Source organism: Protopterus annectens, chromosome 1.part1 (genome assembly GCF_019279795.1).
Source record: "Protopterus annectens isolate FY-2018-M chromosome 1.part1, PAN1.0, whole genome shotgun sequence".
Lineage (NCBI taxonomy): Eukaryota > Metazoa > Chordata > Ceratodontiformes > Protopteridae > Protopterus > Protopterus annectens.
Window position 1 is genome coordinate 1,227,387,694 of NC_056726.1, and position 27,632 is coordinate 1,227,415,325.

At 44.2% G+C, this 27,632-nt stretch overlaps 1 protein-coding gene across 1 annotated transcript in view; it reads left to right on the plus strand.

Annotated features, from left to right (window-relative positions):
• The first annotated feature begins 629 nt into the window (after positions 1-629).
• LOC122815924 (zinc finger protein 345-like) overlaps positions 630-27,632 on the plus strand; it is a 477,973-nt gene continuing 450,970 nt past the window's right edge. The window contains exon 1 of the mRNA XM_044088794.1: positions 630-635. Within this exon, the coding sequence (XP_043944729.1) occupies positions 630-635 (6 nt within the window). The remainder of the gene's footprint in view (positions 636-27,632) is intronic.

Sequence of the window (27,632 nt, forward strand, 5' to 3'; positions counted from 1 at the left end):
ATGCTACACTTAAAGAAATCCCAATCCCTCAGAGCCACACTCTCCAGGGATCTAAATCTGGTCATCACAGTGAACAAAACATGCTGGAGGGATAGGTTCCTGACCCAGAGACTCCCCATACTCTGGAATAGACTGGCCATACATATCAAGCTGAGCACCTCTTTGGCCCTCTTCAAAAAGAACCTTGACGGATTGGATGGGAGATAGGAAATTCACCCCAGAGATCATGTCAATCGCCCTGTTAGACAGGGGACCAGGGAAATAATAGCCAGGGAAATGTTATGTCTAGGCTTGTATAGGTCCTAGGGCAGATAGCCTAGTACCAACCTATGAACACACTGCTTAAATACCCAACTTGAAACAAAGTAACTGCCAAAGCTATTTGAACAGGTCATGTGACTTCAGATGTGGTTTTAAAGGTACAGTTCCATTCAGACAGTATCCCTTATCTGCTTGAAGCAAAATAATCCTTCTCATTTTACATTCCTCTGTCTTATTAGTAAGATCTCCCATGCTCATACTGACTGAAGTCAGCTGCAGCAGTAAAAATGTAAAAGTATGACCAGAACCTTAACAAAAAAAAAAAAACGAATTACTTCACAGATGTGAACTTCAAACGCGTCCGAACAATGCTGGTAAGTGCGGCTCAGTGGGGGTCCCCCTGGGATGAGGTCACTTTCCATTGTAAGGCTAGAGGGCAGTTAGACAGTCCTGTCTCCCTTCACACTTCTGGGTCCTCTACTCATCCAGTTGGCGCCTCTGCACTCCGACCAGCCTCAGAAAAGATACCCCGAGGTGGTGGTGAGCTAGTAAAAAGGAGGGGTCGCTGGACAGAGGTGCAAACTAAAGTTGGACCAGGTTCAGACTTTCTGCAAGAACAAATTTTTGTATTTGAAGAATTTGTGCCGCACATATTTTGTTGGAAATACAATTCAAATCATCTGGGAAAGTTAAATTAGCCAAGGAAAACGTCCTGGACGCATCCCTGGTATAAGTAAAGTCTCAATGTGTAAGTACCAAATGTTTCATCTGTTGTATATGCTGCCTTATAAAGTAAGCTAAAGGGAGCCTGTAGGTGAACTATTTAGTAATTAATATACCATGATGTTTGAGGCAATTAAATGCATTATTTGGTGACATTATTATATTTGGCAGAAAGAGTTACGTCTTTACATTTTTTCAGTTTTATTTGTTAACTAAGCCCCATATGGCACCGCTTTAGGGTTACCACCTGTCCCACTTAGCGAGGGACAGTCCCTCTTTGAGCAGTTGTGCCCTGACAAAAAATATTAAAAATGGCAAATGTCTTGAGATTGTAGGACATAATTATTTCCTTTTATGTAATCGTTGCATAAAACAGTTATTCTGTATCTAAAATGCCTAAATGTTATAAGAAACAGAATAAGCAACTAAAATGTTACAAGAATAAGCTTTAATTTAGGCAAAAAAGTTAAGTTATATCCTTTGTACTGACCGTGGGTATGTGTTGGCCTGTAAAATCTGATGTTTGTACAGAAAGTGTCCCACTTTGGCCATTTGAAAAGGTGGCAACCCTACACCTCTTCATCCTTTCAGAATGATTACAAATATTTCCAAGATTTCCTGAACAACCTATCACATCAGGCACAAAATACTAAGTTAGGCGCCTTCAAATTTTTATTTTTTCTCTAGTAGCATTTTTAGTGAACACGTTTTAGTGGGTTCACTACCGCAGCACAAGAAAAATCTTACAAAATGATGATGTTGAAGACGAAGAAGATGATAATAACTGCCGCAGCATTAATAACGCGAGTTCCAATCCAAGTCTTCCTTCTTTTCTAGTTAACATTTGATGCAACTACTTTTGCCTTATTTTAATACATGTCCTATCCAGAATCCTGCAGGAGGTGTTTGTTTTTGGGTTACCACCTGTCCCACTTTGCGAGGGACAGTCCCTCTTTGGGCAGTTATGTCCTGCAAAAAAGTGGTAAAAATGGCAAATGTCCTGAGATTTTAGGACAAAATTATTTCCTATATTTTATGTAATAGTTGCATAAAACAGTTATTCTGAATCTGAAACACCTAAATGTTATAAGAAACAGAATAAGCAACTAAAATGCTACAAGAATAAGCTTTTTTTAGGCAAAAAAGTGAATTTCTGTCCTTTGTACTGCCCGTGGGTATATTTCAGCCTGCAAAATCTGATATTTGTACCAAAAATGTCCTACTTTGGGCATTTGAAAAGGCGGCAACCCTAGTTTATTTCCATGGATGTGTTGGCTTGGGCTTGAGAGGAGGGCTTCAAAATGACCACGTTTTAATCCACCCTATACCAGTAGCCAGCAGTGACCTTCTCTAATATGAGTGGAATTGTTTTCCCAAAAGAGCGCACCTGTTGATAAGCATGTGATTATTAATTCTCTCCCCAGCTGATTGTCTACAATAATATTATTTTAAACTGTTTTAGCCAAAGAACATTGGCAGTGTACCTCAATCAGCAAACTTTTACTGGGGCCCAGGGACCACCACTTTCTTGCTGTGTGACATTTCTGTGGCAATAATTTACTGTTGAGTCAAACATAATTTTGTCTATATATTGCATAGTCTAGCACAGTCTGGTTTATTATAGGAGGGTTGTTTAGAAGGCTGAGCAGTTCTACTACCTTAAAAAAAGTTCTAATTCTTGTACTCTTCAGAGACACCAAAATGGTTAGTAGGTATTAGGGAATATTGTGTGTGTGTGTGTGTGTGTGTGTGTGTGTGTGTGTGTGTGTGTGTGTGTGTGTGTGTGTGTGCGCGAGGGGGGAGGGGTTCTTTTTATAAATGCCTTACTATTGTTCAATTTATGTAATCTGTTAGTAACTTTTAGTGTTTCTTGTTTTGTACTATATTCTTGTAAGACAGCCTTGACAGGTTAACGTTGTACTTATTTATTTTTATTATTTTATTTGTTTACCGGGGTAGTGATAGCTTCTAAATGGCTAACCGTTGGAAACACTCATAGTATATAGGTTTATACATGTGGAGGATTAACACACACAGTATATAGATATATAGGTGTGTACCTGTGGGGTATTAGCCGGCATAGCATATAGACCTATACATACAGAGCTTTAACATGCATAGTCTAAGTATATACATGTGGGGTATTATCACAAATAGCATATAGGTATATACATATGGAGCATTAATGTATAGTATATACATTTGGGGTATTATTGTGCATAGCATATAAGTAAATACATACAGGGCATTAACACACAGTGTATAAGTATATAGTTATATGCATGTGGAGCATTAACACGCATAGCATATAGGTATGTATATATGGGCATTAACATGCATAGTATATAGGTATATACATACGGGGCATTAACATGCATATTATATATGTATATACATGTGGGGGGCATTAACATGCATAGTCAAGAGGTATTTACATATGGAGCACTAACATCCATAGAATATAGGAATATACATACAGGGCATTAATGTGCATAGTATGTAGGTATATACATACAGGGCATTAATGTGCATAGTAGGTAGGTATATACGTACAGGGCATTAATGTGCATAGTGTATATATTTATATATATATATATATATATATATATATATATATATATATATATAATTTATTTTTATATATATATATATATATATATATATATATATACACACACACACAGGGCATTATTGTGCATAGTATATAGGTATATACATACAGGGCATTAATGTACATAGTGCTTCTCCAAAGCTAACTTTGGGCTCCTAAAAACAGAGGTGGCTAACTTCATGGCACCCATATAAATGGAGAATAGTTGCATGACCGCCGAATCATACACCAATGCACTGTACGAATACGTACACAAATGCATGGATCTTGCCGTACCCAGTAGAACCAAGACACACTCCTCCAAAAAAAAGGAAGCCAATCTGGTGGTCCCCTGCCATAAACAAACTGTACAACAGGAGGAGGAAACAGATGCGGAATAAGATGAAGTCCAAAGACTGGAAAAACTCCCTTGTCAGCCTCAACAAAAAGTTGAGATCTCTCATCAAATCCTCTAAAGCTAGCTATGAAAGCAGAATTGCAGCAGATATTAAAGAAAACCACAAGGCCTTCTGTAGTTATGTAAAGAAGCTCCACTGCAATACCCAGATTTGCTCTGAGCTACTGCACAATGGTACCTGCTATACTAAGCCAACAGATATTGCCAATATACTGGCCGACAGATTCAGTGCCAATTTTACCCCCCCCCCCCAAAAGGACCAGTCACAACACCAGTAGATTACCAGGCACCCAGTATTACTGCTGCACAGGTTAAAACAGCACTGTCCAAGGCCAAGAATACAGCTTCTATAGGACCTGACAATATCCCTAGCTGTGTCCTACATGAACTTCAGAGTGAACTGGCACCACACCTGTGTACCCTGTTCAGGCACAGCCTCACCTCAGGCTTTGTCCCTTCCGAATGGCGCACTATTGCAGATGTCCTTCATGGATGCATCTGCAGTCATAACAACTGGGTTGTCCTGTCGTCAGGCAGCCCTTCAGTCGGCCGGATTCCAAAGTCCGGGTCCAGCTTCGGCTGATGTCGCACTTCACCCGACGTCATCTCTGTTGGTCTTCGGGTATAAAGGCATCAGCCGACGCCATTTTCCCCAGTCTTTCTTGCCGCTGCGCCAAGCAGAAGCTGTTCGCAAGTGCCGGTCGGTCGGATCCAGAGATTACTTCTACCGAATACTACTTCAAGACTTCTAAAGCTAAGTACCCGTTGGGGACTCTTTCTTGCCTCAGCCGATGTCAGAAAAAGTTAATAATTGTTTAACCTGTGGGAAACAAATACCTCATAAGGATTTCCACTCTTACTGTCTGCCTTGTTTAGGCCCAGCCCACGACGTAGCAGCCTGTTCGCCTGTGCTTCTTTCAACCGACGAACGCTTAGGCGCCGGTCGGAGTTTGCTAAACAGTTTTTCGGTTCTGATTTTGCGATATTATGCCGCCGGATCCTCCGACTACCCAAACTGCTAAAAACGCAAAGATAAAGACCGACACTCATGTCCGCGGTTTCGCCGAAACCATGGTTAAGCAAACCGCAAGTGTCTCTGTTTCGCCGAAACCGAGAAAGCTGATCAAAATACAGCAGAATCTATCACTACCACTGAGGCCCCTGCTACTTCTCTTGAATCGGCCTCAGAAATTTTATCCACTACGGTGGTTGCCACTGACTTATCAGACACCATTCCCTTGGATGTGTCTACCCCAGCACGTGGTGCTGCTAGGCCTCCAGCAGCCATGTCCATTAAGGCCTTTGCCAGGGCCAAAGCAGCCAAAACTACTAGAACAGTGCCTGCTAAACCCCTACAACACGGCCCTCTTCTAGTTCACAAATGCTTACCCTGGCAGAAGATTTAATTTCATTAATTAGGGATCTCAATCTCACCCAGACAGGGCCTCTCAGCCCCAGAGAAGAGACCTAGGGCAGAGCCCCCCGAGCCTGTGTCCTCTGATGATTCTGCTGATGAATCAGACATAACAGACCAGCCAGAGGCTCCTTTCTCCAATTTTGAAGACTCAGATGCTGAAGAATCCATTCCAGCTGCCTCCCCACCAGAAGAATTTTCCTTTGGGGAAACCTTACATGCCATGCGAGAGCAGTTCCAATGGCAGCAGCAGGATTTCTCAGACTCCAGAAAAAGACTTAGAACCTTTCTGCACCTTCCACAACACAGGCCCTTAGCTATACCTCCTGTGCTCTCTGGAGTGGATGATGCCTTCAATGATGTCTGCTCTGCACTAGATTCTTTACCTCCAGCCCCTGCCAAACCAGACAGATTTTACAGGGTACCAGACACTCATCACCACCTTTACAAGGCCCCACTTGCAGACCCCGAAACTATATCCCAGGGTCCCAAGGCAGTAGCCGTGACCACAGCTAAAAACCCTATTCCTTCTGAAAGGGAAGCCAGGTCTTTAGACAGATGGGGCAAAAAGGTTTACACTTCAGCTACTCTCTCAGCTAGAGCTTTAAACTGTCAGTTTCACATGATACAATACCAAGAGTTTATGCTTGATCAGTTAACAAAAAAGCTATCCTCTGATGAATCAATTGATAGGAAATATGTATTAGAAATGGTAAATAACATACAACAGGTTAGTAACCATTCCTTAAAATGTGGCTATGATGCACTGGAGGCTTCATTTAGATCAGCCATGACTGGCACAGTGATAAGAAGGCATGCATGGCTAAAGGAACAAGCTTTACCGGATCATGTTAAAGCCAAGTTATTAGATGCTCCTATGGATAAGACCAGCTTGTTTGGTACACCTGCCCAGCAGGTAATGAAGAAAATGGAAGAAAAGGCAAAATCTGTTCAAACGGTTAAAGATTTCTTGCAGGTCCAACCCCAAGGTTTAGCAGGAACTGGCCTGCCAAAATTGGTCCTTTCCTGACTCCACAAGATCCCAAAGGGGAGGAAAAGACGGTCCAGAGGCAGAAACCAATCCAGAGGAGGTGCCTACAGAGGACGACAGTGGCAAGGTAACAACAGAGGCACAGACACAACCACTGCCACTACAACAACACAGCCACAGTGACTTAACTCTAAAACCGCCTACCAGGGAACAAATAGCAGCTTCATTAGGCGGCAAATTAACCTTATTTTCAAAGAACTGGCACTATATCACAAAAGACAAGTGGATTTTACAAACCATAGATCAAGGTTACCGGTTCCACTTCCACACTTTACCAGTCAAAAGAGGAATGCCAAATCTACCTCCAAATCAAAAAACAGAGGCTCTACAACAGATAATGCAGTTAGCAAACATGAGAGCTGTGGAAAGAGTGCCAACAACAGAACAAGGAAAGGGATTCTACTCAAGACTATTCCTAGTTCCAAGAAAGGAAAAAAATTGGAGACCTATTCTCGACCTGTCCACCTTAAATACATACATCATTGTCCCAAAATTCAAAATGCTGACCCTACAGCAACTTCTTCCCATGCTGGGCAAGGAGTGTTGGCTGGTAACTCTAGATCTCAAGGAGGCATACCTGCACGCCCCCATTCGACCAATCTGCAGAAGATACCTCAGATTTCTTGCAGGATCAGAGCATTATCAATTCTCAGCATTGCCCTTTGGCTTATCTACTGCGCCCAGAGTATTCACAAAATGCCTGGCATCAGTAATCGCCCACTGCAGACTACAGGGAATTCAAATTTACCCATACCTGGACGACTGCCTGCTACAAGGGGACAACAAAAGCAAGTTGACAACAGATTTACAAAGGGTCATTTACTTGCTACAAGCACTGGGATACACAGTCAATTTACAAAAATCAAGGCTGATACCATCCCAGACAAGGACATTCTTGGGCTGAATTGGACACAGTAAAACAAATGGCTTTCCTAACTGCAGAAAAACAAAGAGAACTCCTCTTTACTTCTTGGCACTAACAAAACAGAACAAGTTAACAGCAAGAAAAGTACTGCAGGCCTTGGGCTTCATGGCATCATGCATAATCTTGGTCCCACTTGCCAGACTACATATGAGAAAACTACAGTGGTACCTAAAGAATTTATGGTCCCAACACAGGCACAGCCTAGAAACAGAAATTCCACTAATTCCATGCTTAAAACAGGAGTTCCTATGGTGGGCTCAAGCATGCCAGTCAAACCCAGGGCTACCCTTTCGCAGATGTCAAGCAAGCCAGACCATCACAACAGACGCTTCAGACCTAGGATGGGGGCCCACATGCTGGACAAATGCGTGCAAGGATTGTGGACGAGGATCAACTTCACCTGCACATCAACCTAAAAGAAATGCTGGCAGTAAAACTGGCAATCCAAAACTTCAGACCATTTCTCAAAGAGGGCCAGTTGATGATAAGGACAGACAACACCACAGTCATGTGGTACATCAACAAACAGGGAGGCACTCATTCATACCCCTATGCAGAATGACTTTGGAGCTGTGGAACCTGGCACTCGGCTACAACATCCAGATACAGGCAATATTTGTACCGAAAAGAAAATACTCTAGCAGACATACTAAGCAGAACCACATCGGATGCCCACGAATGGATGCTACATCCGACATCTTCAAGACCATCTCAAAGAAATGGGGAATGCCTCAGATAGATCTATTTGCTTCCCTCTCAATCACCAGCTCAAAAAGTTCTGCACAAGGACATTCCACCCACTAGCATGGAAAGTGGATTCGCTCTCCTTCAGCTGGAAAGGCCTAACAGCATATGCATTCCCACCTCTTCCCTTGATACACAAGGTATTACTAAAAATCAAGGAAGAACGCCCAAGGATAATCCTAATAGCTCCAAACTGGCCAAGACAACACTGGTACCCACTGCTCAGGAGCATGTCTCAGAACAATATGTGGCCAATACCCCTGATGCCTTTGATGTTAACTCAGAACAACTACAGCATCATGCATCCAAACCTAAAAACGTTGCAACTGACTGCATGGAACATCACATAGCAGCAGCTAATCCAGAACTTTCCCAAAGAGTTAAAGACATTATTCTTGAAGCCCGCAGACCTTCAACAAGAAGGAACTACGCAGGAAAATGGAAAAGGTTTGTCATTTGGAGTACTGAAAGAGGAAATGATGTGTCAAACATAGATATGCCTAACATTCTGGAGTATCTGGCAGAACTTCTACATTCAGGCCTGTCCTACTCCTCCATCAAGATACATGCATCAGCTATATCAGCAGAATACAGCTTTGATCCACCTGTTTTTTCACACCCATTACTCAGACAGTTCCTCAGAGGAATCAAGAATGTAAAACCTCCAAGGAAACCACCATTACCAGCTTGGGACTTGAACTTTGTGCTAGAAAAGTTGACACTATCACCCTTTGAGCCAGCAGCAACAGCAGACCTACAGCATCTATCGTGGAAAACCGCCTTCCTACTGGCAATAACCTCAGCCAGGAGGGTTTCTGAACTCCAGGCCCTAATGGCAGTACAACCCTTCCTAATCTTCCATCAAGATAGTGTGTCCATGAAGACTAATCCTACATTTATGCCTAAGGTGGTATCCAGAGTGTCTTTAAACCAGGCAATCCACCTACCTACCTTCTTTCCCAACCCACAAAACAGAGGGGAAAGAATACTGCATACCTTGGATGTACATAGACAGCTACGCTACTACCTGGACAGAACAAAAAGTAGCAGAAAACTGATCAGCTTTTTGTAGCCTATGCAACAGGAAGGGAAGGAAAAGCTATTTCCAAACAGACAATCTCCAAATGGATAGGAAATTGCATACGGTTCTGTTACTCCTTCCATGGAAAACCAATTCCACAGAACATAAGACCTCATTCTACAAGGGCAACAGCCACTACCACAGCCTTTTTACGAGGAGTGGCAACCAAAGACATTATTGAGGCGGCTACTTGGACCTCCGTGCATACATTTGCCAAGCATTATAATTTGCCTCTATATTCCAGATCCCGAGCAGGGTTTGCCACTGCTGTACTGCAAGGGATCCTAAACACACCATAATCTAGTTTCTTCCTCCTCCCTAGTTGGCTATGGTATTCTACCCAGTTGTTATGACTGCAGATGCATCCATGAAGGACATAGTACAGTTTTGTACCTACCATAAATGTAGATGTCCGAACTGGATAGCATCTGCAGTCAGGATTACCCTCCCTCCTTCCCCTCTGTGGTACTCCTAGGGTGTTTACCCTCCTAATAGCTAGCTGGTGGGGGGGAGTCTTATGGTGTATTTGTTGTCTATATGTAAATACATGCTTATTTTTGTGTTTACCACTATCTTTTTGGAAACATTGGCATTTATCCAAAATTTTTAGCCTTCAAGAGGGCTACTGGCATCTGGGGCAAGAAACACTGAGGAAAATGGCGTCGGCTGATGCCTTTATACCCGAAGACCAACAGAGATGACGTCGGGTGAAGTGCGACATCAGCTGAAGCCGGACCCGGACTTTGGAATCCGGCCGACTGAAGGGCTGCCTGACGACAGGACAACCCAGTTGTTATGACTGCAGATGCTATCCAGTTCGGACATCTACATTTATGGTAGGTACAAAACTGTACTTCATCCCTCTCCGCAAAGGAGGAGCGACTACACATCCTGGGAACTATCGCCCCATTAGCCTGACAAGTCTGATATGCAAAGCTATGGAATGCATCACATCAGTGGTAGTCACTGAACACAGAAAGCATTATAAGAGATATGGGAACATGGATTGACAACAACTTCTCTTTTGATCACAACATTGCCACTGTGGTCAGAAAGTCCTTCTATGTGGCACATCTCATTACTAAGGGTTTTGCATCCAGGAAGAAGGTGGTCAGAGTCTCCCTCTACTCTTCCCTCATAAAGCCAATCATCGAGTACAATGCCCCCTTTGGTATGTACCTCACTAGACACCTGCAACAACAGGAGAGGCCACAAAAGTACCTCACAAAGAGGATCCTAGGGCTTAAACACTTGTCCTATAGGGGCAGACCCAAAAAACTACAACTATTCTCTGTTTCATATTGTCTACTTAGAGGCAATCTCTGCTTGACTTACAAAGCCATGTCTGACCCAGCTCTGTTAGAAATCCTACATCTAAAGAAATCCCAATTCCTCTGCACCACATGCTCCAGAGACCTCAACTTCATTAGCCCAATCAACAAAACTTTCTGAAGGGACAAGTTCATAACCCAGAGACTGCCCATGCTATGGAATAGACTTCCCATACATGTCAAGCAGAGCACCTCACTGACCCTCTTCAGGAGAAATCTCGATGAGTGGGTGGGAAATAGAAAATTCACCCTGAGGATAACTCCAGTGACTCTACTCGACAGAGGCACTGGGGACTAAGGTCGGGTGGCACGATGCCAGGATAATCCTAAGGCTAGGCTTGTAAAGGCCCCAGGACTATTAGCCTAGTACACACCTATGAAGATATATGTATGGTTAGCTAGTGCATTATTCCTGTCTAATTTACGAATTTTACAAAATATACATTCATGAAGGAACAGTTGGTCTTGCCCACATAAAAGACTGGGCAGGCATGGCACTAAACGAAGTACACTAGGTTGTTACTCAGCATAAAAAGAAAAAGTATAAACTTTTTTGGTAGTAGGGTATGCTGCAAGTCCTACAAGTATAGCTCCCTGCACATTGTGAAGCAACATGCAAAGCATAGTTAGCATAAAAGGCGTTTCAGAGAGTTCAGATTCTTAAAACAGAACCTGGGTACCCCCCCCCTTTCTTTAATCCCGTCATCTGCTGTCAGAAAGTGCCATTTATTTTTCATTATTTCACAAACTTTATTAACATTAAAAGAATAGAAGAGTGGCACCCCTAATTTGTCAGGACAAGAGCTATTGTTGATATCTCAGTTCTGTTAGAAACGTGTGGATCTGAGAAAAATTGTTTAGCTGTTAAAAATCTATTGATTTCTTTATGAAAGTGTCCCCTGTTAGAAAGTTCTTAATTCAGGTTGCTAAAAGCAGCTTTAAAACTTTCATTATCATTAAGTCTAGACATTCTCATCCTTTGCCTCTTAATAATCTTGTATGTGGCGGGGGGGGGGGGTGCATACTGTTCTATGTAGGACATTATTCTTTCTGCATGGTTTACTAAACGTTGTAGTAGTCAGGATGAAATCTGAATTTTTAATAACCAACATCTAGAATATCGACCTCTGTCTCTGCGAAACTCGTAGTGAATCTCAAGGAGGTCAAAGAGTTCAGAAATTCTTAAGACTCTTGTAGAGCACTAGTCGAACCTATCCACAAGAGAAAAATATCATCCACAAACCATTTATAATAGTGAATATTGGTTGGAAAACTGGTTAACTAAAACCTGTGTGGTTTCCCATTGTGCCATGACCATATTGGCATAAGAATTGGCACACGTGGTGCTATCGCTACTCCTGCTTCCTGGATATAAGAATCCTTCTCAAAAACAAAAACATTGATGTTCTCCGTGTTTCACAGTTGCAGTCATTACATTTGGGTTATCTGCTTGCAGGCAGCCCTCAGTCAGCCTGGGTCCTGTGTCGCATGCTGTCTCATCTTCCATGATGTCAGGTAGTCAGGGGTATAAAGCATGCAGCCCACTCCATTGTATCAGTTTTTCTTGCCGTATGGTGCTCGAAGCAAAAGCAGTTCGCAAGTGCCGGTCAGCCGACTCCTGAAAATTTTGTTTTCGAGTTTCAGATCCGAAGTCTTCAACTAAGCTAAGTACCCCATTGAGGATCCTTTTTCTTGCCCTAAATGGATGTCCATAAAAGTTAACAATTGTATTTCTTGTGGAAAGCAAATACCTCATAAAGATTTTCATTCACTAGAGGCATCTTGCAGAGTTGCTGTCACTGGGTCTGTACTTGGAAGGCATGCTTGGCTTAAGGTGCAATCTTTGCCAGATCATGTTAAAGCTAAATTGCTGGATGCTCCATTAAACCAGGACTGCCTGTTTGGTAGGCACTGGCCTTCTAAGAATTGGTCGTTTCCTGCCTCTTCCAGGCCTTCTCAGTCCAAATCCGGAACCAGCAGACCACCCAGGCTTCAGTCCCAAGGTACTCACAGGACTAAGCAGTGGGGGGCTCCCACTTCCAAAAGCAGGGAGTAGTAAGACACCCCCCTATGGTAAACTGTCACAATGACTTAACTTTAAACCTTCCAAGCCTTGCTCAACTGACTGTTCCTTTAGTGGGAAAGATTGCCCTGCATGCAAAAAATTGGGAACTCATTACCCAGGACAAATGGGTTTTAAATATAGTTTCCCAAGGATACAGATTACACTTCCACTCCTTACCAACCCCAAACGGCTGGCCAGACCTACCCCCAAAACAGTGGGCAGAGGCTCAAAAGCAAGTTCTCTCTCTTTTAAGCATCAGGGCTATTCAACCTGTTCCAAAAGAAGAATGGGTGCAAGGATGTTCTTCGTCTTCCATTGCTGCAGTCCTGACTATTGGGTATAGTCCGCGTCCCAGTCGGCCCGAATACCAGAGTATAAGGCTGACGTCGGTCAGGGCGCATTAGACTGACGTCAGTACGTCAGGGTACTAATGCGCATGACCGACGTCATATCCTCAGTCTTTTTTGCCGCATGGTCCGATGCAGAAGCAGTTTTGCGAGTGCAGGTTGGCGTTCTGAAATATTTCCGAAACCGGAGTTTCAGACCGAAACAGAGTTGGCTAAGTACCCCGTTGGGGAACATTTTGGTTTTTTCTTGCCTCAGTATTTTACCGGATGTCAGAAAAAGTTAATAACTGTATTTCTTGTGGGAAACAGATACCTCATAGGGATTATCATACTTTGTGTATACCTTGTTTAGGGCCTGAGCACGACGTTGTTGGTTGCCGCTCTTGTGCTAGGTTTAACAAACGCACTATTAAGAGGAGGTTAGACTGTGCCAGGTTAGTGTTTGGGAAGCGTTGCAATTATAAAATGCCGTCGGATGCTCCGACGCCCGCTTCCTCCAAGAAGCGCAAGGATAAAACAGTGAAGCCTAGGGTTGAGGAACCGGCAGTCCCGGACGTCGGTTCCTTGGAAGGCTCAGTGGAGCCGGAGGTTTTGCCAGGAGTTTCCATGGAGTCCCAGGCAGAAACTATACTCTTACAGGATGTGCCTTCTCAGGAGGCAGGCCAGGCTGAGGGGGCTTCTCAAGTGACTGTTCTTCCCTCTCTTCCCAAGGTAGTTAGGGCCTCTCCTTCTGTTGCCAAAACTTCTATGAGAGGTAGGCCTACTTCAGCTTCAGTGGGAGCTTCTCCTACCATTTCAGGTTCTGTGCCTAAGAAACATATGCTTAAGATGGCAGAAGATTTGATTACTATGATTAGGGGTTCTATGCCCCCGCCTGATAAGAGGCCTAGGGTGGAACCTGAGTTTGAGAGTTTTGAACAGTGTTCTGAGGCTTCAGAATCTTCTGTGGAAGATTTGCAGGAGTATCCTACCTATTCTGATTCTGATGTGGATGATTCCACTCCTACAGCGTCTCCACCTGAGGATTTTTCATTTTCAGAGACCTTGCATTCCATGAGGGAGCACTTTAAATGGGAAGGCCAGGATTACTCTGACTCCAGGAAAAGGCTTAGGGAGTTCTTGTTTTTACCCCAGCATAGGCCTTTAGCTATTCCTCCTGTGTTGAATGTGGTGGAAGATGTTTTTGCAGAGGCTTCCCTGAACCCTGACTCTTTGCCTCCTGCTCCTGTTAAACCTGATAGGTATTATAGGGTGCCCCAAGCTCATAAATATTTGTTTAAGAGTCCTAGGGCGGACCCAGAAACTATTTCCCAGGGGCCTAAGGGTGTAAAAGCTTCTGTGGTTAAAAATCCTGTCCCCACTGATAAAGAGGCAAGGGCTTTGGATAGGTGGGGAAAGAAAGTGTATACTTCTTCCACTCTAGCCATGAGAGCTTTGAATTGTCAGTTTCACATGTTAAAATATCAGAATTACCTTCTTTCACAATTGAAATCTAAGGTGGATGCTTTGGCGGAAGGTATTGAGTGTAAAGAGTTGCTGGATTTGGTTCATGTGTCCGAACAAGTGGGTAAGCATTCTTTGCAATGTGGTTTTGATGCTGTACAGGCCTCCTCGAGGGTGGCTGCTACCAGCTCTGTTCTTCGCAGGCATGCCTGGTTGAAGGATCAGAATTTAGCTGAGCATGTTAAGACAAGGATTTTGGATGCTCCTTTACAGTCTGATGTGTTGTTTGGTTCGCCTGTGGAAGCTGTTTTAAAGAAAATGGAGGACAAAGCTAAGTCTATGCAAACTGTTAAAGATTTTTTGCAGGTGCAGCCACCGAAGTTTAGTAGAAATTGGCCTGCTAAGGGGTGGACATACCCTGCTTATGATTCTCAGTCTAGGGGTAGGTCTAGACGTGGTAGGGGCAGGGCTCAAAGTTCTTTTAGGCCTAGAACTGGGAGTTCACCTGCTCAGACTTCTGGTGAGGGTAGGGGTCAGTCCTTTCGTAAACAGACCCAATGACCTGTCTTTTCAGCTGCCAGCAGATTCACGTCTGGCAGCTCCTTTGGGGGGAAGACTGTCTCTTTGCAAAGAAAATTGGGATTTAATTACTCAAGACAAATGGGTGTTGGATATCATTCACCACGGTTACAGATTTTATTTCCATACAATGCCTCCTTTCAAAGGCATGCCAGATGTTCCTCCTCTGCAAAGAAAAGAGGCTCACAAGCAAGTTTTACAGTTACTTCACATAGGGGCCATTCAGCCAGTCCCTGTGTCAGAAAGGGGCCTAGGATTTTATTCTCGCCTGTTCCTTGTACCAAAGAAGGGGAACACGTGGAGACCAATTTTGGATTTATCTCTCCTCAACACGTTTTGGACATTCCCAAGTTCAAGATGTTGACGTTACAACAGCTTTTACCTCTGCTGGGCAAAGATCACTGGATGGTAACTTTAGATCTCAAGGAAGCTTACCTTCATGTGCCTATAAGGCTAAGTTGCAGAAAGTATCTGCGGTTTCGAGCTGGAAATTCTCATTATCAGTTCTCTGCATTGCCCTTTGGCTTATCTACTGCCCAGAGTATTCACAAAGGTTCTGGCTCCAGTGATAGCTTACTTCAGGCTTCAAGGAATTCAAATCTATCCTTACTTGGACGACTGCCTGATTCTGGCTCAAGAAAAGGAAGACCTTCTACAGCATCTGGAATATGTTATAGCAGTGCTAAGATGCCTAGGGTATTCTGTGAACGAAATAAAGTCCAGTCTAGTACCCTCTCAAGACATGTGCTTTCTGGGTGTAAGACTGAATACAGCAGCCCAGATGGCCTTTTTAACCCCGGACAAACAAAAGAGTCTGTCACTTTACTTCCATCAACTATCTCATCAGTCCGTGCTGACTGCAAGGACAGTCCTTCAAGCATTAGGGTTCATGGCATCTTGTATTCTGGTGCTTCCCAATGCCAAACTGCATATGAGGAAGCTGCAATGGTATCTCAAGAATGTATGGACACAGCACTGCCAGGATTTGGACACTGTCATTCAAATAATACCTTGCATTCAAAAGGAATTTTTGTGGTGGGCTCAGGAATGTCACCTAAACAAGGGACTCTCTGTGACCCGGCCAGAGGCAAGTCAGATCCTAACGACAGATGCCTCGGACATTGCTTGGGGAGCTCATCTAAATGGAAAGTGGATACAAGACAAGTGGCCTGCCAGACTACAGCATCTACATATCAACATGAAGGAGATGTTAGCAGTCCAGTTTGCATTGATGGCTTTCAAGGAGTTACTTCTTCCAGGGCAGGTGTTGATTCTAACAGACAACACAACTGTCATGTGGTACATCAACAAGCAAGGGGAACACATTCTTATCCTCTATGCAGGCAAGCAATGATTTTATGGGAGACTGCTAAGCTTGCAACTAACTCTTCAGGCAAGGTTTCTGCCAGGAGCACAGAACTCCTTAGCAGATGTGTTAAGCAGACAAATCATGGATCCCCACGAGTGGAAACTGGATCTTCATGTATTTCAGAAACTGACAGTGTCCTGGGGAACTCCAGACATAGATCTGTTCGCTTCTCCACTAAACCACCAGCTGCCAAAGTATTGCACAAAGGGGTTTCATCACACAGCTTGGAAAGTGGATGCTCTGTCTTTCAGTTGGAAAAACCTTCATGTGTATGCCTTTCCACCTCTACCGCTTCTTCCAAAGGTACTATTAAAGGTCAGACAAGACAGGCCAAGGATGATTTTGATAGCTCCAGATTGGCCTCGGCAACACTGGTACCCACTTCTACGGAGTCTGGTAAAGAAGCCTCCATGGCCTTTACCTCTGATTCCTCATCTGTTATCTCAGAAGGACGGTCATCTGCTCAATGTCAAGCTTCACTCTCTTCATCTAACAGCCTGGCATATTCTGTGTTGAAACACAGCAGGCCTCAACTTCCTCAACAAGTTTTAAATGTGATTATGGAAGCTAGGAGGCCTAGTACTAGGAGAGTGTACGCAGAAAAATGGAAGAGATTTTTATTTTGGAGTACAGCAAAGAATTTGGAGATTTCAGAGCCTAATTTGAGTGTGGCTCTTCAATATCTTACTGAATTATTGGACAAAGGTTTGTCCTTCTCTTCCATAAAGATTCACGCTGCAGCAATTTCAGCTCACTATGATTGTGACCCACCTTTGTTTTCGCATCCTTTGTTCAAGCAGTTTCTTAGAGGGGCAAAGAATATAAGACCCCCACGTAGAGCTCCTACTCCTGCTTGGGATCTCAATTTTGTGTTGGAAAAACTTACTCTACAACCTTTTGAGCCTGCAGCTACTGCTGAATTGAAATATTTGTCATGGAAGACTGCTTTTCTGTTGGCTATTACTTCTGCAAGAAGGGTGTCTGAGTTGCAGGCCCTTATGGCAGTAGAGCCCTTTTGATTTTCCATAAGGACAGGGTATCATTACGTACTAATCCTTCCTTTATGCCTAAGGTGGTTTCTAGTGTGGCTTTAAACCAAACTATTCATTTGCCTACGTTTTTGCAGATCCTCAAAATAAAGGGGAAAAGATTTTGCACACTTTAGATGTACACAGGCAATTGCGTTATTATCTGAGCAGGACTAAGAATTTTAGGCAGTCTCAGCAGTTGCTTGTTTCTTTTGCTTTGAGTTCACAGGGCAAGCCTGTGTCAAAACAAACTATTTCTAGGTGGATTGGCTTTTGCATTGCATTTTGTTATTCCCATCATGGTAAGGAGATTCCAGCTGGGATTAGGCCTCATTCCACTAGGGCTACTGCCACTTCAACAGCATTTCTAAGGGGGGTGGCAACTAAGGATATTCTGGAAGCAGCTACTTGGAGTTCAGTGCATACTTTCTCTAATCATTATCACCTTCCTATCTACTCTAAGACTAGGGCTGGTTTTGCCACAGCTGTTTTACAAGGCATGTTGTCAGCTCCTACTACTTTCTAATTTGCCAGCCTCCCTTACCTCTGCTTTGGGATTCTACCCAATAGTCAGGACTGCAGCAATGGAAGACGAAGAACATAGTACAGTTTTGTACCTACCATAAATGTAGATGTTCGAGGATTCCATTGCTGCAGTCCAATTTACCCTCCCTCCTTCCCCTCTGTATTTAGGGGTGGTTGTGTAGGTGAGTTGACATGCTTACATTTTTGTATATATTGTTGTATATATATTGTACATGTTTTTGGTGCAGGTTGTTTTGGGACTTGTCTTTTTGGGTCTTCTGACATCTGGGGCAAGAAAAGACTGAGGATATGACGTCGGTCATGCGCATTAGTACCCTGACGTACTGACGTCAGTCTAATGCGCCCTGACCGACGTCAGCCTTATACTCTGGTATTCGGGCCGACTGGGACGCGGACTATACCCAATAGTCAGGACTGCAGCAATGGAATCCTCGAACATCTACATTTATGGTAGGTACAAAACTGTACTTTTCTACTCGACTCTTCCTGGTACCCAGAAAAGACAATTCTTGGCATCCTATCCTGGCTCTGTCTATCCTAAATGTATTTTTGTTAATTCCAAAATTCAAGATGCTAATTCTTTATCAGCTGCTTCCCATGCTAGGCAAAGATGCCTGGTTGGCAACACTGGATTTAAAGGAAGCCTACCTGCACATCTCAATAAGGGAATCTTGCAGAAGATACCTACACTTCAGGGCAGGCTACATGCACTATCAGTTCTCTGCACTGCCCTTTGGCTTATCTACTGCGCCCCAGGGTATTCACAAAGTGCCTAGCTCCAGTCATTGCATTTTGCAGGCAAAGAAATATTCAGATATACCCATGCCTGGACGATTGTCTAATTCAGGCAGAAAGCCAGGAGATACTATTAAATTATCTGGCATTTGTAAAGAAATTACTAAATTCTCTGGGGTACACCATAAACGTAAAGAAAAACACATCTTGTACCCTGCCAACAAATTGTATTCGTGAGAGCAAGCTTGAATACAACTTCCCAGATGGCCTACCTCATGCCAGAGAAAAAGTTCATTTGACAGCCTACTTCAAACTACTGGCCACAAAGACCCAGCTATCTGCAAGGAAAATTCTGCAAGCCCTGAGGTTCATGGCCTCCTGCATTCTACTAATTCCATATGTAAGACTGCATATGAGGAAACTACAGTGGTATCTAAAAAGCCTATGGTGTCAACATTCTCAGGATCTAGAATCAATGATTCCTATCATACTTTGTCTACAGATAATTCCTTTGGTGGGCAGAGGCATGCTACCAAAACAAGGGACTGCCATTCTCTTTACCCCCTGCCACCCAAACCCTAACAACAGACTCATCAGACTATGCATGGGGGGCTCACTTGGCAGGGCAGTACATTCAGGGCAAATGGAACCTAAGTCAAATGCACCTGCATATCAATCAAAAAGAAATGTTAGCTGTACAATATGCTCTGACAGCCTTCAAGGGCCACATTCTTCCAGGAAAATTATTGGTAAAGACGGACAACACCACTTTTATGTGGTACATAAACAAGCAGGGGGGAACACTAATATCCTCTCTGCAGACTAGCTATGGCTGTGTGGAACATAGCCTTGAGCTACCAAGTGCACCTACAGGCTCTGTTCATGCCAGGAAAACTAAATACACTGGCAGACTACCTAAGAAGAAATCTCATGAATCCACACGAGTGGAAACTGGAAACAAAGATATTCAACATATTGAGAAACAAATGGGGGAGCCCAGAGATGGACCTGTTTGCTTCCCCCCTGAACTACCAATTGGACAAATTCTGCACAAGGACTCCCCACAAACAATCTTGGAAAGTGGATGCCCTGTCCTTCACCTGGAAAAAACTATCAGTTTATGCCTTTCCCCCTCTGCCTCTCCTTTCCAAGGTACTACTAAAGATTAAACAGGACAAACCAAGGACAATACTGATTGCACTAGACTGGCCATGCCAACACTTTTACCCCCTCTTGCGCAGTGTGTCACTGATGGCTCCATTGCACCTGCCCTAGACCCCTGCTCTGCTCTCGCAGCAGGAGGGCCATATTCTGCACCCACAGCTTCAAACCCTGAACCTGTCAGCGTGGCTAATTACCTGATCTCTCCATTCCCATCCTTCACTAAGCAAGTGATGGATGTCATTCTGGAGGCAAGGAGGCCTAGTACTAGAAAATCCTATGCTGAAAAATGGAAAAGATTCTGTTCCTGGGGCCAAACTCAGGGGATGGGCTCAGCAGCTTCCAATTTACCTCAGATTCTTCAATACTTAACTGAGATGCTTCGCAAGGGCCTTTCCTTTTCAGCCATTTCAGCTCATTACAATACAGAACCACCCCTCTTCTCTCATCCCCTGCTGAAGCAATTCCTCAGAGGGGGCAAAAACTTAAGACCACCCAGGAAGGCTCTTACTCCAGTCTGGGACCTTAACTTTGTATTAGAAAAGCTCACTCTACCTACCTTTGAGCCAGCTGCAAATGCAGAGTTGAAATTCCTTTCTTGGAAAACAGCCTTCTTTCTAGCCATCACTATAGCAAGAAGGGTGTCTGAATTACAGGCCCTCATGGCTGTGGAGCCTTTCATCATCTTTCATGCGGACAGGTTGTCCCTCAGGACCAATCCCTTCTTCATGCCCAAGGTGGTATCCAGTGTGGCTCTTAATCAGTCCATTCATTTGCCAACCTTCTTTTTTAATCCACAGAACAAAGGGGAACAAATACTGCACTCCTTGGATGTGCACAGACAACTTAGATTTTACTTGGACAGGACTAAACATCTCAGGAAATCTGAACAGCTGCTGGTTGCATTTGCTGTAGAGACAGAGGGGAAAGGTATTTCAAAGCAAACCATTTCTAAATGGATAGGCCATTGCATTAATTTCTGCTATAAGCACCATGGAAAACCTACCCTACAGGGGATACGACCACATTCTACCAGGGCTGCATCTACCTTTACAGCCTTTCTCAGAGGTGTCCTTACCAGGGACATCCTAGAAGCTGCTACCTGGAGTTCTGTACATACCTTCACCAAGCATTACCACTTGCCAATTTTTTCTAAATCCAGTGCATTCTTGCAGGGCCTTATAGCTGGTCCTAATGCTATTGGATTATCTCCTCCCATCCTTAGTTTTGGGAATCTACCCAAATGTAATGACTGTAACAGTGAAACATGAAGAACATAGTACAGTTGTGTACGCTTACCATAAATGTAGATGTTCAACTGTATTCATTGTTGCAGTCCTGGTTACCCTCCCTCCCTCCAGGCCCTGATTTCTATTGACTATACCTCGATTCTTGTTTGCTATGTTTAAAGCTGTTTGGTGTATTTGCTTTTTTGTTGGAGGTGTAACCTTGTATATAATTGCTTCCCATTATGGAGCACCTGACATCTGGGACAAGAAAAACTGATGTAATGGAGTCAGCTGCATGCTTTATACCCCTGACTACCTGATGTCATGGAAGGTGAGACAGCAACCGACGCAAGACCCAAGACTTAGATAATCGGGCTGACTGAGGGCTACTACAAGCAGATAACCCAAATGTGATGACTGCAACAGTGCATATACGCGAACATCTACATTTATGGTAAGTGTACACAACTGTACTTTCTCTGCACTGCCCTTTTGCTTATTTACTGCGCCCAGGGTATTCACAAAGTGCCTAGCTCCAGTTATTGCATTTTGCAGGCAAAGAAATATTCAAATATACCCATACCTGGATGATTGTCTAATTCAGACAGAAAGCCAGGACATACTTTTGAATCATCTGGCTTTTGTACAGAGAGTGCTAACTTGTCTGGGGTACACTATAAATGAAAAGAAGTCGCACCTGGTACCCTGTCAGCAAGTTATATTCCTGGGAGCAAACTTGAATACAACTTCCCAGATGCCTTACCTCACGCCAGAGAAACAAATTCATCTGACAGCCTACTTCAAACCAGTGGCCACGCAAAGCCTATCTGCAAGGCAAATATTGCAAGCCTTGGGGTTCATGCCCTTTTGCATTCTTCTAATTCCATATGCAAGACTGCATATATGAGGAAACTACATTGATACCTAAAAAGCCTATGGTGTCAACATTCTCAGGATCTAGAAGCAATGATTCCTATCATACCTTGCCTACGCCTGGAATTTCTTTGGTGGGCAGAGGCCTGCCACCAAAATAAGGGACTACCTTTCACACCACCCCCTGCTGCCCAAACGCTAACAATAGACGCATCAGACTATGCATGGGGGGCTCACCTGGCAGGGAAGTGCATTCAGGGCAAATGGAACCCAAGTTAAATGCACTTTGCATATCAATCAAAAAGAAATGTTAGCTGTCGAGAATGCTGTGACAACCTTTAAGGACCACATTCTTCCAGGACAATTAATGGTAAAGATGGACAACATCGCTGTTATGTGGTACATAAACAAGCAGAGGGGTGCCCATTCTTACCCATTTGCAGACAAGCCATGGCATTGTGGAACACAGCCTTGAGCTACTAAGTGCATCTACAAGCTCACTTCCTGCCAGGAAAACTAAATATGCTGGCAGACGGACTAAGCAGAAACCTCATGGACCCACACGAGTGGCAACCTTGACCAAAGATTTTCAACATGCTGACAGACAAGTGGTGGAGCCCAGATATAGACCTGTTTGCATCCCCGCAGAACTACCAGTTGGACAAATTTTTCACAAGGACTCCCCACAAACAGGCTTGGAAAGTGGATGCTCTGTCCTTCAGCTGGAAAAAACTGTCATTTTATGCCTTTCCTCCTCTGCCTCTTCTCTCCAAAGTACTACTAAAGATCAAACAGGACAAACCAAGGACAATATTGATTGCACCAGACTGGCCCCGCCATCACTGGTACCCCCTCTTGCTCAGTGTGTCACTCGTGGTCCCATGGCACCTGCCTCTGACCCCTTCCCTGTTGTCTCAATAGGATTATCTGATTTTGCACCCTCGGCTTCAAACCCTGAACCTAGCAGCCTGGCTAATCATCTAAGGTCTACCTTACCATCCCTCAGTAAACTGGTGATGGATATCATTTTAGAGGCAAGGAGGCCTAGTACTAGAAAATCTTATGCTGAAACATGGAAAAGATTCTTTGCGTGGAACCAATCTCAAGGGATGAACACAGCAGTGCCCAATTTACCTCAGATTTTACAATACTTAACTGAGATGCTGCACAAGGGACTTTATTTTTCCTCCATCAAAATTCAAGCCTCAACCATTTCAGGCCACTACAATACAGAACCTCCCCTCTTCTCACATCCACTGCTCAAGCAGTTCCTCAGAGGGGCCAACAATTTAAGACCACCCAGAATAGCCCAAATGCAGCCTGGGACCTTAACTTTGTATTGGAGAAACTCACTCTTCCTCCTTTTAAGCCAGCTGCTAGTGCAGATTTAAAATTCCTTTCTTGTAAAACAGCTTTCCTTGTAGCCATCACTTCAGCTAGAAGGGTATCTTAATTACAGGCCCTCATGGCAATGGAGCCTTTCATCATCTTTCATGCGGACAGGGTGTCCCTCAGGAACAATCCCTCATTCATGCCCAAGGTGGTATCCAAAGTGGCCCTTAATCAGTCCATTAATTTGCCAATCTTCTTTCCTAATTCACAGAACAAAGGGGAACGGATGGTGCATTCCGTAGATGTGCACAGACAACTCAGATTCTACTTGGACAGGATTAAACCTCAAAGGAAATCTGACCAACTGCTGGTGGCATTTGCTGCAGGGGCAGAGGGGAAGGCTATTTCAAAGCAAACCATTTCCAAATGGATAGGCCATTGTATTCTTTTCTGCTACAAGCACCATGGAAAACCTATCCCACAGGGGATCAGACCCGACTCAGCCAGGGCTGCATCTACCTCTGCAGCCTTTCTCAGAGGCGTCCCTACCAGGGACATCCTAGAAGCTGCTACCTGGAGTTCTGTACATACTTTCACCAAGCATTATCATCTGCCAATTTTCTCTAAATCCAGAGCTGGCTTTGCCACTGCAGTCTTGCAGGGCCTTATAGCTGGTGCTAATGCTATCTAAACTCCTCCTCCCATCCTTAGCTTTGGGAATCTACCAAATGTGATGACTGCAACAGTGAAACACGAAGAACATAGTACAGTTGTGTGCACTTACCATAAATGTAGATGTTCGAGTGTATTCACTGTTGCAGTCCCGGTTACCCTCCCTCCAGCCCCCTTACTACTTTTGGCTATACCTCTACTCTCCTTTACTAGGCTCAACGCTTTTTGGTGTATTTGCTTTTCTGTTGGAGGTATATCCTTGTATATTTTTAGATTTATTTGCTTCCCATTAGGGGGGCACCTGACATCTGGGGCAAGAAAAACTGAAGTAATGACGTTGGCTGCATATTTTATACCCCTGACGACCTCACATCACGGAAGAAGGGACAGCAACCGATGCAGGTCCCAAGACTTTGTTAATCAGGCCAACTGAGGGCTACTTCAAACAGATAAACCAAATGTGGTAACTGCAACAGTGAATACACTCGAACATCTACATTTATGGTAAGTGTGCACAACTGTACTTTTTACCCTCATCCATGGCCCTAATGACTTGAAGTTCACCACAATGTCCTTCAAGAATGCAACTGCAGTCATAACATATGGGTTGTCCTGCCTCAGGCAACCCTCGGTCGGCCGGATTCCAAAGTCTGGGTCCGACGTCGGCTGATGTCGCATTTCTCTCCGACGTCAGAGCGGCTGGAGTATATAAGCATCAGCCGACGCCATTTTCTTCAGTCTTTCTTGCCGCGCGGTGCCCGAAGCAGAAGCAGTTCGCAAGTGCCGGTCGGTCAGCTCCTGTATTCTTCGAATCCGAAGTCATCAAAAAAGCTAAGTACCCCGTTGGGGACCTTTTCTTGCCTCAGCCGATGTCAGAAATTACTGAAAAAGTTAACAATTGTTTGTCTTGTGGTAAACAAATACCTCATAAGGAGTTCCACTCTTACTGTCTTCCTTGCCTTGGCCCAGACCACGACGTCTCGGCCTGTGCCGCCTGTGCTCACTTCAATAAGCGCACTCTCAGGCGCCGGGCGGAGTTCGCTGAAGACTTTTTCGGCGATAAATTTGCTTATACAATGCCGTCGGAACTTCCGACATCGCAGACTCCTAAGAAACGAAAAGACCGGGACCGACATCCTCGGCCCGCGTCTTCCACCGACTCCACGCCAAAACCTACTGCGAGTGCTCCGGTTCCCCTTGAGACGGTTATTTTACCGATCCGAACCGAAGACACCGCATTACCGATTCCTCCAACACCGGAGGCCACACCGACGCCAGTTATAGATTTTCCTCCAGATACTGAAACCAAGGAAATGCCCGAGACCATTGCTGTAGATAAGGTCACTCCTGCACGTGGAGCTGCTAGGCCTCCTATGGCCATGTCTATTAAGGCCTACACACGTGCTAAGGCAGCCAGCAAGACCAAGCACCTTACTGCTAAAGCTTTACCTCAGCCTACACCTGAAACACAAATCATGACTATGGCCGCAGACTTAATTTCCATGATTAGAGGTTCACAGGCCAGTCCTGAGAGAGGATCCCAGCCTCCTTCTGATAAGAGGCCCCGGGTTGAACCCTCTGACCCTATCCCTTCAGATGAAGATTCTGAGGACTCTGTTCACTCCGATGGCCAGGAAGAGCTCTTCCACACCTATGAGGACTCTGATGCAGAGGATTCCATCACCTCGGCCTCCCCTCCTGAGGATATTTCTTTTGGGGAAGTTCTGCATACCATGAGGGAACATTTTAAGTGGCAAGGCCAGGAATATTCTGATTCTAGAAAGCGCCTTCGAACCTTCCTTAAAAAGCCCCAACACAGGCCCCTGGCTATACCTCCTGTGCTTGATGTTTTGGATGACCTATACTCTGACTCCAGTGTTACCCCGGATACTCTTCCTCCTGCTCCAGCCAAGCCAGACAGATATTATAGGGTCCCAGAAACACATTCTCATTTCTTTAGGGCCCATGCTGTTGATTTAGAAACTATTTCTCAGGGACCTAAAGGGTTTCAGCATCCACCTCCAAAAATCCTTTGCCTTCCAACAGGGAAGCTAGGTCATTAGAGAGATGGGGAAAAGGTCTACACCTCCACTACTTTATCTATGAGAGCTCTGAATTGCCTCTTTCATATGTTTCAATATCAGGATTACCTGTTAGATGATTTACAGAAAACATTGGCCTCTCCTGAACCTTTAGACAGGAAGTCTTTGCAGGAAGCCGTACATAATTCTCAGCAAGTCAGCAATCACTTTCTGCAGTGTGGATATGATGCATTGGAAGCTTCATGTAGGGCAGCTATGACAGGGGCGGTCATTCGTAGACATGCATGGTTAAAAGAAGAACCTCTACCAGATCATGTTAAGGCAAAACTTCTTGATGCACCCTTGGAAAAGAACAAGCTTTTTGGTGCTAATGCTAAAGATGTGTTAAAGTCCATCGAGGAAAAAGCAAAATCAGTTCAGACGGTCAAAGATTTCCTCCAGGTTCAGCCACCCAGATTCAGCAGGAATTGGCCTTCTAAAAACTGGTCCTTTCCTAATCCTGAAAGATTTCAAAGGGGTAAAAACAGGCGTGGCCGAGGAAGAGGACAATACAGAGGTTCTTACAGGGGACGACAATGGCAACCAACAAACCAAAGAAGTGACAGAGTCTCCCTGCCCCACAGGGACAATCTCAATGACTTTCCTCTACTTCCGCTCACCAAGGAGCAAATAGAAGCTCCCTTGGGCGGAAAATTGTCTCTGTTTTCAGACCATTGGCACAGATTGACAAAGGACAAATGGATTTTGGACATTGTAGACCAAGGTTACAGGTTCCACTTTCATACCTTACCAAGAAAACAAGGCATGCCAAACCTACCACAAAACCAGAGGGCAGAGGCTATCAAACAAATTTCTCTGCTTGCTCAGATCAAAGCAATAGAAAGAGTTCCACAACAAGAACAAGGCCAGGGGTTTTACTCAAGACTGTTCCTTGTTCCAAGAAAAGAAACTCAATGGAGACCAATACTGGATTTGTCCGCATTAAACACTTTTCTCATAGTACCAAAGTTCAAAATGCTGACTCTACAGCAACTCCTTCCCATGCTGGGCAAGGGTCTTGGCTGATTACGCTGGACCTCAAGGAGGCATACCTGCATGTCCCTATCAGACACAGCTGCAGAAGATACCTCAGATTTCTTGCAGGGCCAGAGCATTATCAATTCTCAGCATTGCCATGTGGCTTATCTACTGCGCCCAGAGTATTCACAAAATGCCTGGTTTCAGTAATTGCTCATTGCAGGCTCTAGGGGATCCAAATTTACCCGTACCTGGACGACTGCCTCATACAAGCGGACGACAAATTGATTTTGACAAAAAACTTGAACTATGTCATACAATTGCTACAGGCTCTGGGATACACAGTCAACTTCCAAAAGTCAAGACTTCAACCATCCCAGCAAATAACCTTCTTAGGAGCCAATCTAGACACAGCCTCTCAAATGGCTTACCTGACAGAAGACAAGCAAGAGAAGTTAACTAATTATTTCAAACGTTTGGCAAAACTCACCCAGATGACTGCAAGGGGATTCCTATAGGCCCTGGGTTACATGGCATCCTGCATTCTCCTGGTTCCATTAGCAAGACTACACATGAGAAAGCTTCAATGGTACCTAAAAAGCCTATGGTCTCAGCACAGCAACAACCTAGAGACAACCATACCGCTCATTCCATGC